This window comes from Cynara cardunculus (assembly GCF_001531365.2).
Source record: "Cynara cardunculus var. scolymus isolate 2C chromosome LG 15, CcrdV1, whole genome shotgun sequence".
NCBI lineage: Eukaryota > Viridiplantae > Streptophyta > Magnoliopsida > Asterales > Asteraceae > Cynara > Cynara cardunculus.
The window spans coordinates 4,098,543-4,109,846 of NC_037542.1; the positions used below are offsets into that span (position 1 = coordinate 4,098,543).

Here is an 11,304-nt window from a genome sequence, read left to right on the forward strand (position 1 = left end):
ATTGTTAATAATTTGATGACTCATCAAAAAATATATATATTAAATTATACATGTGAAACATAATTGAGACTCTGAATCAAACAAATATATAAATACCCCCATCTTTCAATGCAATCCCACACACAACTCTCACTCCCTCACTCCCTCACCATCTCTCTCTCTCCTCTTCCTAACCTAACAAGCCATGGCTAAGATCGTTCTTCTGCTACTATATATGGCAGCGACGGTGGCCGTGGTGGTGGCGGAACTTCAACGCTTTGAACATCCGGTGAAATCCGACGGATCTCTTAGCTTTTTGGTTGTTGGTGACTGGGGGAGGAGAGGGCTCTACAACCAGTCCAACGTCGCTTATCAGGTAATTTTGTTTCTGTTAATCACAATCTAAGTATTAAATCACTAAATTTTAACTTCAATTTCCTTCATGGATCGATCGAGCACTAGAAATTTCCACTCGCGATTCTAAATCGTATTCAATGCGTTTAGACTCGGTTGCTGCTACCAACTTAGAAACAGGCAACCGGAATTTTCATCGTCTGGCTTACGTTCAGATCAAATTCCTTATGTATGTCCGATCAAAAGTATAGATCAGAGGATTATTGTATGTATATTTTGATAGATGATCATTGAAAAAGACGAAAAACTGATTGAATTAGGTTTTGTAGGATCGATTTACGTGTAAAATCTCTTTAACGATATATAGAATGCCGTATTCGTTTGATTACCGAAAAGTTAATTAATCCTTTAATTACATATGTTCTATCCTCTGTCTTATATGTTAACCCCATCGTTGAAGAATTTGGTGAATATATATGATTCAACTTAAAACGTTGTATTTAATTTGAAAATAGAGTAAACAATAATTCTACTCTTCCAACATTTTATGTTTCAGTTTTATCGATAAATGTTGTAGATGTATATATCAACAATTAATCTTTGTAATTACGTTATTCATCTAATTATAACCATAAGGATGGTGCCCAATTGGTTTAAGCTTGAGCTTCAAAGGTCAAAAGCGTATTCTAGGTTCGAATCCACAGGTGAATAAAAAATCTTCTTGTGACCACATAGGTTTAAATGCGATAGCTTCAGATCATCTGTAAAGCAGATGGTCATCGTGGAATTAGTGGACTCGCATAACAGCTTGAATATACATGTTAATAAAAAAAACTATGCATACATATATAGATCCAAAAGTGTAAATTTTATTGTAAATTATATTTTTGGTGTCTTTGTTAGGAGGAAATTATTATAGTTTATTTATTACATTTTCGATAATTATAGTTTCAGTTTTATCACAAATTTGGTCCATGCATCACAAGTGATTAGTATTTGTCGGTTATGTAAAAGTACTTCTGTAGTAACGTTTATGTGTGATATATATGATAAACTTTTACCCGTAATTCTAAATTTCATAAAAAGAATTAAAAGCAGATGATGGATGGCTTTCGACATATAATTCTGAGTGAAATCGTTCGTGTAAATACAAAATGAGCCAAAAAGAAATACCCCTCGCAAGCTCACACCTTGGACGTAGCTTTCATGTGACATCAGCTGAAATTGTCGATTAAAAATTAATATTATATTTTTTGAAATAAACAAATTTATCTTCCTTCATTCGTTGGAGATTTGTGGTCCTACCATGGGGCATAATGGGCAACACAACTCATGCAGATATGAATGTCAATTTAGTATTATTGAAAGTGACAAATAGAGATGTTGTAATACATCAAAAAATAATGTGTTATCTTATAACATTTTAATAATGTTTGAATCAGATGGGGGACGTGGGGGAGAAAATGGACGTGGACTTCATTGTATCCACGGGTGACAATTTTTACGATAGTGGATTAATTGACGAAGATGATCCGGCGTTTTTTGAGTCCTTCACTGTTGTATATACCGCCCCAAGCTTACAAAAGCAATGGTACTCTGGTAAGTACAAACCTTTCAAGAGGTTGTTTGGGATTGCTTATAAAATAACTTATTGACTGATTCCGGTATGACATCGATAATAAGCACTTTTGAGTTTTGAGTGTTTGGATAAACAGCTTATGTCGGTGCCAAACCAGTGATAAGGAGTTTTTGAAGAAGTTAAATTATTCTAACTTATAATAAGTTGATAAACACTTTTGTAGAAAAACATAAGTTGTTTCAAATAAGCAATCCCAAACACCCACTAAATCTACTTTTAAAAACTCTTCATAATATATCGTAATAATCGATCCTGTATAATGGATACAAATGTAGATCCGGCTTCTTATAAGTTTAATGTTGTGGTTTACTAAGAGCATCTATAGCAGCTAAAATATGAATTTTGATGGTTTTAAAGGTTTTTTTTCTCTCCGATGACTATGTTATGATAGATGTTAAGATAGGGAAAAGAAGAAAAATAAGGTGTGAATCTTTAAATTTTGAAGAAATCTGTACGTGTATTTTCAACAACTATGTTATGATTTTTTACTAGAATGAAAAATCAAAAGTTAAAATTTATATAAAAAAATTAAATTCAATAGCTACTTTATTTTAATAATTCTGTCATTAACTATATTATTAAAATATCTAATAGATTTAATAAAATATTATTTTTGTTCCATAAACATTTATTTCCAACACATCTTATTGGCGTGAAATAATTAACATACCATTTCTCTCTTTTATATAGAATTTTAGAGATTACACTAAACTTAGGGGTCGTTTACCCAAATGCTTACCCGGTAAGTGCTTACAGTAAGAGTCAACACTATAATTTATTTTATCGGATAAAATTGTAGTACATCAAAACGTATCTTATACAACAATTTACCTGATAAGCTCTAACCCGAGTAAGAGTAGTGACCCTCACTTACCGGGTAAGACTCTCAATCCTTATCATCGCTCTTACCGGGTAAGATTATTGGCTTTTGCCATGCTCATCCAGTGAGAAAAATTGCCCGGTAAGTACTCACCGGGTAAGCCTTAGAGATTTTCATATTTTCTTTCTTCATTTTTCTATTTTACCATACAATATAGTATAGTTATTGGAGCACAAAACTCTAATAAATAACCAAAAATTCTTTTATAACATAGTTGTTGAATTAGAATACGCTCTAAAACCGAATGTTAATTTTAGATAGATAAATAATAATTTAAACTTTCTTAAAAATTAAATGTTGAAGATGGAAAAATAATATTTTATCAAACGTATTTTAATAAAACAATTGATGTTAAAATCTTAAAAATAATTAAAATTTCTACCATTATTTTAATTTGATTGATTTAATTTTTGCAGTATTGGGTAACCATGACTACAGGGGTAATGTCTTGGCACAATTTAGCCCAGCCCTCAAACAAAGAGATAGCAAATGGTTTTGCCTTAGATCTTTTATCCTCCATGCTGGTATTTTTCAATATTATTTATTTAATAAAAATAAAAATATTCTATTTATTTTTATTCAAAATTTTTGAATTTTAATGCAGGACACGTGGATTTTTTCTTTGTGGATACAACACCTTTCCAAGATAAATATTTTTCAGAAATAGATCAGGAATATGACTGGAGAGGTGTTCTTCCTCGAGAGAACTATCTTTCGGATCTTTTAAAGGTGAGACCTTTATTCCATCTTTATGGGGGGCAAAATAGTCCATAAATATAATAAAAATTAGTTATAGTTACAAAATACAGTATAAAATATTAATAAATAAAATCCAATTTTAACGATTTACGGTTAAAGTTTTTATGTTTCATCATTATTAATTAATCATTAGATATCAAATTTAAGTTTCGATAAGCTATTGTAGCTTCTCAGTTTTCTAGTGATGATCCTTATGATGACACTTAGTTTTCCCTTGATGATCCCTATGATGACACATCCTGCGATTATCCCTATGATGACACACTCAGACGATCCTTGTGATGATGGCACATGTCGAATCACAACTGTGACACCATTTTTATGTTACTTATTGGTATTTGGACTCGTTTGTGCGCTCCTCGACTAATCTCATTGAATCCTGGAGAACATTCAAAGAAATCCCCATTGCCCTTGAAAGGACTCGAGTCGGTGACATCTGGAGCACGAGAGCTCCAGTGAACTAACCTCAAAGTCGTGAACATTGAGCTGTGAAACGGGACTGCCTTAGCCTCTAGGGGGTGTATATATATAGGGGGTCATGTTCCATACCCGTCCACAATATATCTAATCAACCCGTCGTATCTTATCTCCCAAAATATAAATTGTTCATCCATGATTACTTCATCTTATATCTCTTCTAGTCTAACCTATATTTTGAACTTATGCTGAAAATAGCAACATACATTTAACCTAGTACTTTAATTCATTACACAACAAAGGGCATTCATGGATAGGCTATTTATACATATATGGTAGAGGGGCGGTTCATGATCATCTATCATAGAAATGAAATAAACAAATATTTTAACAATTATCAACTCGATCTTGTCACCCCTGACAACAAACATGCATGAACCATTTCACGAATTAAGTATTTGTCCGGATAATCCAAGGTCTCCATAGTTATCTCGTGGCCTTCCGGTTGAAAACAATGTCAATGAAGACGTGGTGCTCACATTCCCTCTGGTAGCATAGAATTACAAAAGCCATGGCAAAACCCCTTCTTACTATTCCTCGATAAAGAGAAATATGACCCACAGTCGTTCTCGCGCACACACACACACACACACACACACACACACATATATATATATATATATATATATATATATATATATATATTTTCTTACTATTAAATAGTGTCTATAAAATAGGTCCCGAAAGATTCATAGTGAATTTAGATGGAAGCTCCTCTTGCAGCAATAACGTGTTGGTCTAGTCACCACCGGAACCATAAAGGACTACCTAAACTGATTTGTTTTTGCCAATAAGCTCCAATTATATCTTAAGTATTACAAAAGAAGATTTTTCCATCGAAATTTCCTATGGAATACAAATGGATTTTTTTACCCATGGTGGTCGATTTGTCGGTGATTACTTTCCGACAGATTACCGACGTATATTTCCGTCGGTAAAACCTCTTTATTTTGTTTTATAGTGATTCCTTTTTGAATTTTTGCATTGTATATAAAAAAAAGTTAAATTTAAATGAAATACAGTTATTGAGTTTTGTTTGGTTGATACACAGGACGTGGATGCAGCACTAAAAGGATCAAGTGCCAAATGGAAAATAGTGGTAGGGCATCATACCATATTTAGTGCTGGTCACCATGGCAATACAGAAGAGCTCGTGGACAAACTTTTGCCCATTCTTGAGGTACATATATACATATATATATATCCTAATCCTATATATAAAACGACAAACTTATTCGAAAAAGCGACATTTTGATTTCTTGTTTTTAAGGAAATTAAAATCAATGGATTCTTCTGAATTCAAAAACATGTGAGTTTCTATTATCGGCCAACGTCATAAATGTGTGCTTTTTCTTTATCTGATATATAAAAAATGACTTTCCGAATGATGTAAAATGACCATTTGTAGGCAAACAAGGTGAATCTGTACATAAACGGACATGACCATTGCTTGGAGCATATCACTAGTCCAAACAGGTAATCTTGCTTTCTTTCTTTTTTTCCGTTTAGTTTACACCATTAGAAAGACTAAAGTATATAGACAAATAGACTTTATAACTATTGATGTCGTCATGTCGAAGTTATCAGCTTATGTTATAACTATTGATCTAGTGTGTAAATGCAACACTAAAATCAATCGAGATTGACAAAACCCATTTATCATATAAAATAAACACAGTTTGGAAAGCATTAAACATAGAAAAAAAACCATGGCGAAATTATATAAAACTTAGGGGTGTTCACGGTCCGGTTTGAGCGGTTTAACCCCTCAGACCACAAACGAAACCATAATGGCGGTTTATAAAAATTTTAAACCGAACGATTTGACATCAAGTACTCAGACCGGTCAAACCAGACCACGAAAAAGTGGTACCGGTTTACGAGGTTTGGGCCTTTAATGGACTTTAAATATTAAACTTAAACAACATATATAATTTTTAATTTTAGATTAAATATCCATTTTGATTATGTTAGATGGTAGGTTTTATGTTGAGTTTAGGGATATACTTGGGTCATAACTCATAAGTTAAAAAAGTTAGGCTCGCTAATACTAAAATAAATAATATATATATATATATATGGTGGTCGGTTTGGTCCAAACCGCCCAAAAAAGGTTCCAGACCATAGACCAGACTGTCGGTTTTGCTATTTTACAAACCAAACCGTCAGACCGTTCAAACCGCCAAAAGCGATCCGGTTTGAGCGGTATAAAGGTTTTTTTGAACACCCCTAATAAAAATGACAAATTTCGTCAATTTTGAAATAACCTTTTTTTAGTATGAGAAATCTAATTAATTTCCATGCATGCACAGTCAGCTGCAGTTTCTAACAAGTGGAGGCGGCTCAAAGGCATGGCGTGGCGCTGTTAAGCCATTTAACCTTGATGCAATGAAGTTCTATTATGATGGCCAAGGTTTCATGGCGGCTGAAATAACTGAAAATGAAGCTTATGTGGCTTTTTATGATATATTTGGCAACATGCTACACAAATGGAGTAGCTACGAACTCACACATACTGCTTCCTAATGAGATTTATGTATTTATAACTGTGAGTATTTGCATCAGTTTGTATAATTAAATGAGGTCTATAAATAGTAGTAATTTATGGGCTAAAATGTATTGGATTTTATTGTAAATCAGTATGAATTTGTGTATCATGTTTCAGTTTGTGAAAAAATGTTTCTTCATCACTCATCTAAATATCTAATCATCGAGTAATCTAAGAGATGTTTGATAGTTGCTGAATGGTTTGGTGTAAAATGATTAAGTGGTCAGAATTATTAAAAGACTCTCATAATATAGTGCAAAATGAAATATAATTGTTTGGTAATTATTTACAATAAAATTATGGCCTTTAATGATTAAGGGAGGCCCATGATACAAAATCATTTAGAGGGTTTTAAAATCATTAAGAGACAGACTTTTTTTTTATCAAACAAGATCAATCTCTTAATGAAACTATTAAGAGGTAAACAAACAACCATTAGCATGGTTATATAGATGTACTGTATACACCAAAGATTATGATACAAGAATGTTCTCAAGAAATTTACGTTCTACTGGCTAAACATTGGGTACTACGGTTATTAGAAAAAAGAATAGCTTTAACAAAATTAATGGTATTAATATGTTCCGGGGTCGTTTACTAAACGCTTACTTGGTAAGTGCTTACTAAATAAATTTTTTTAGCGGAAGAACATGGCAAAGGCCAAAAATCTTACCTGATAAAAGCAATGATAAGGATGGAGAGTCTTACCCGATAAGTGAAGATTACGACTTTTACCCAGTTAAGCGCTTACGCGGTAAATTGTTGCATTCAATACGTTTTGATGTATTAAAATCTTACTCATCAAAATAAATTATAATGTTGACTCTTATAGATAAGCAATTACCGGGTAAGCATTTGGGTAAACAACCCCTAACTTAAGTCATGTTCAACAACTATAGATAAGGTTTATTTTTTGAACTTCTTGAATTAAAAAAATAGTTTATAAGCTAGTTTATTGGATTTTTTTTTCTTTGTCTTCAATTTTTCCCAAGATTATTTATTGGGTCTTTTTTTTATTTTTAATCTTATAATTTATTAGTCAACAAATAACTTATTAATCAATAATTACAAATTCAACCATCAATTAATTTACAAGTGTAATGACCCAAAAGTCTGAAACATAGGTAAATAAAATAAAGTACCATACTTAGTGAAAATTCGCCGCAACATAAGTCTAAACTTATCTATTACGGGTTTACAAATATTTAAACCGTCTTGAACGGCTAAATTTATTATATGGGCACAACAACGTGTATGAAATAATTTTCCGTCTGAAATAGGTGTCAAATGACAGTTTAATTTTTCCGCACAAGCATTGTTATTACTAGCGTTATCAAACGAAATACTAATTATTTTCGCGGTTAAATTATAAAATACAAGGTTTTTTTTAATAATCGAATATTGACGTGCACCCGAATGTGGCGCACCGAACGGTTCAAACGCGATTACACGTTTGAATAATTGCCATGTGTTAGGGTCAACCCAATGTGCCTTTATGCATATATAAGAAACCGACAATCCGTATGGTGCGCTCCATACATCACACGTTAAAGAAATATTGTTAGGCAAAGAAGAAAACATTTGTTGCATTTCGTCTTTGGCAATTGTCCACATTTTTATAGCATCACGTCTAAGGGTTTGATGACTTACCGGCTTGTATCGGTGGTTGTAGCGTCTTTTGAATCATCTTCGTAACGTGAGGGTTGTCGAAGTGTCCAAAAGCCAAACCGACTTGAATGACACATTGTGTAGTCATTTGTCGGTTCAAATCGGCATCGTAGTTTCATATTTGACTTTGTGTGTCAAGTATCGGTTGGCTCGAATCACCCCCCAACCTCAACCCCGGGCACGATATTTCGGTGTGCCTCCTTAACGTAGATTTTCCTTCTGCCGTAAGGAGAGTTTGACACATTTTGCATTGTGTCTTTCGTTTCCCGGTTGTGAGAACCACCAAGTTGTAGTGATTCCAAATCTCGGACTTTCGTCCGTGTTCGGCGAGAACTTGGGCAATTTGTTCGTTTGAGGGTTGTTCACCGGCCATTTTGTAAATCGTAAGTAAAAGAGAGAAATAAACGAGAATTGTGAAGTGGAAACGAGAAATTAATACGTAACGAATTCAAAAAATGAAGCGAAAAACCGAGAATTGATAGCGTTTTTTGCGTTTTTGAAGATGAGATGAGTTGGTAACAAACTAAGGAACTCCCATCTCTATTTATACATGTTTTGGTAGCTAGAAAGATGAAAAAAGGGGTCATAAGAAGGCTCCAACGGCTAGTTTGACTAAATCTAACGGCTCCTTTGACTTCCAACGGCTAGTTTGACTATTTTGACTTTTGTTGACTTTTGTTGACTTTTTCGTTGACCGGGCCGGGCCGGGCCCTTAACCGGTTACGTAACCGGTTCCGGTCCAAGAATTCTCTAAAAAGTCCAACCGGTTCGTAACCACCGGTCCACAACCGGTTACTACCGGTCCCGGTTCGGTTACGGGCTTCAGGCGGTCTCGGTTACGGGCCTCCGTCAGTTACGGGTCGGGTCGGTTACGGATGGCCATCTCTATTCCAAAGTGCAACAATTCAAGCGTAATTAGTACATCTCAATAGTTTGGAGCGGGTAAACACATCCATAACTGAGAATTATTTAAAACTAAGGTAATTAAGGGGCCGTTTACCTAAACACTTACCCGGTAAGTGTTTACTGGTAAATTTCAATACTATCGTTTACTTATCGGGCAAAATTTTATTCACCAAAATGCATCGTATGCAACAATTTATCCCGGTAAGCGCTGACCATGGTAAGAGTTGTCGCCCTCACTTACCGAGTAAGACGCTTGATTCTTGTATTTGCTCTTATTGGGTAAGATTTTTAGTCCTTGCCATATTCATCTTATAAAGTAATATGACTTGATAAACGCTTACCCTGGTAAGCGTTTGGTAAACGGCACCTAAGCTTCATCTTCTAACTCTAGTCTTCTCTAGCTCCTCTCACATCTTCCCTTTGCCTTTAGAAGAGGTTTCTACAAACACCTGCCTGAAAATGGTTTAAGTTTGAAAAGCGAGGGTTAGACCAAAAGGTCTAGTGAATCCCTTAACGGATATGCAACATAATCATACGAAATAAAAAACAGTTCGCCAAAAAGGCCCACAATATCCAAATATTTTAAAAACCACAAGACCCCAAGTTTGGCATAGTGTTGATAGACCGATGTCACTCCGTTGTGACATGATAATCAAGATCCAAGAAGATGTCCATCCAGTTTATGCATAAAACGAATTCATGGCCATGGAATAAATAACTCCCAAGGGATTCCACTATCCCAATGTATACTATTCTCACTGTGCATGCTCAAATATGTATCCATAACTCATATCACATATGATAAACAATGTCTTAGCAAATGATCATTTGAATATCATGACATAAAAACCATAATCAGAGCTTTAAAGACATTATTAAACAATTCCACATTTAGAAAAAGAGTAAAGGAACTCACCGGAGGTTTAGCACACCGCCACAACTCCTAATGGCTAATTAAGCTCAAACTGAACACCTGAATTAGACGACACAGGAATGGTGTTAAACCATCTTAAATATCTCTAAAGCCATCTTTATTGATTCCTAAGACAATCCCCTAATCACCGCCTTGTACCTACCCTAATTCGAGAAACGACACAAAATCGAAGTAGCACAAAACAGTGCCAAATGCAAACCCAATGTGTAACACCGCAAACCACATTTGCATAAAATCCACATATTCCATATAATCATGAAGTGCAAATATTACACATTAGTCCCAATATATACAAATTGTCACATACAGAAGTAGCTACAAACTTTTTGCTCATATAAAGTACATGACTTGTATATAACAAATTCTCAAGTACATACACATAATCAGCTTCCCAAAAATCACATGTAAAGCATTAAAAAATTTCTTCACATCTTTCCTTTTCATTGACCTTCCACATGTGCCCGACCTATGCACATTTTTAAAAAATAAAATGAGGATTAGACCATAAGGTGTAGTGAGTAATCCTCTTGATTTCTATTACAGGGTGAAAATCACCAAAATAATTTTGAAAAACTAGTATTTTCAGAGATAATATGTAAATATCATTTATTTTAACAAACCTTCATTTGTCGCATCATATAGATGAGACAACATCATTTCATCGCATCAAACATATAGTGTACCAACTCGTCGCGTCTCATTGATGTAATAACATATTTTTGTTGCATCAAACATATCGAGTTTGAGAGAGAGAGAGAGAGAGATGGATTTTACTCTTATGATATTTTATATATATATATATATATATATATATATATATATATATATATATATAATGATTAAGAGTTTAGGAGTTTGACGGTTTTAACCCTTCAACAATTACTTATTGTTATTTAAATATGGTATAATTAGGGTGAGCATAAAGTACAAACATGTTATGCATAATCCTATCCAGAGTTCACTTAACCCAATTTGTACGAGTTAACGGAACATGAGTATTATATAAAGATTTGTCTTCCAAAGAATAACGAAATATTTATCAATGAAGAATCAGTTACGACTTATTAGAAAACAAAGTTGAATACAAACGAGCGTATTATCATCGAAAAATGAATTTTGCATTTTTAGAGACATGAGAATAACAATTTGAAGAAAAACCG

At 33.7% G+C, this 11,304-nt stretch overlaps 1 protein-coding gene across 1 annotated transcript; it reads left to right on the forward strand.

Annotated features, from left to right (window-relative positions):
• The first annotated feature begins 118 nt into the window (after nucleotides 1-118).
• Nucleotides 119-6,781, forward strand: LOC112527343 (purple acid phosphatase 8-like). Its single transcript, XM_025137941.1, has 7 exons — nucleotides 119-355; nucleotides 1,776-1,932; nucleotides 3,269-3,376; nucleotides 3,457-3,581; nucleotides 5,140-5,268; nucleotides 5,497-5,564; nucleotides 6,401-6,781. The coding sequence occupies exons 1-7, from the start codon at nucleotides 185-187 to the stop codon at nucleotides 6,612-6,614; spliced, it is 972 nt and encodes a 323-aa protein (XP_024993709.1). The 5' UTR covers nucleotides 119-184; the 3' UTR covers nucleotides 6,615-6,781.
• The last annotated feature ends 4,523 nt before the right edge of the window (nucleotides 6,782-11,304 follow it).

Excerpts from the sequence above, each read along its gene's own strand:
- LOC112527343 (XM_025137941.1), top strand. The coding sequence starts at position 185 with ATGGCTAAGATCGTTCTTCTGCTACTATATATGGCAGCGACGGTGGCC. Across the intron at positions 1,933-3,268 it reads ACAAAAGCAATGGTACTCTG|TATTGGGTAACCATGACTAC; the intron begins GTAAGTACAAAC and ends TAATTTTTGCAG. Across the intron at positions 3,377-3,456 it reads ATCTTTTATCCTCCATGCTG|GACACGTGGATTTTTTCTTT; the intron begins GTATTTTTCAAT and ends ATTTTAATGCAG.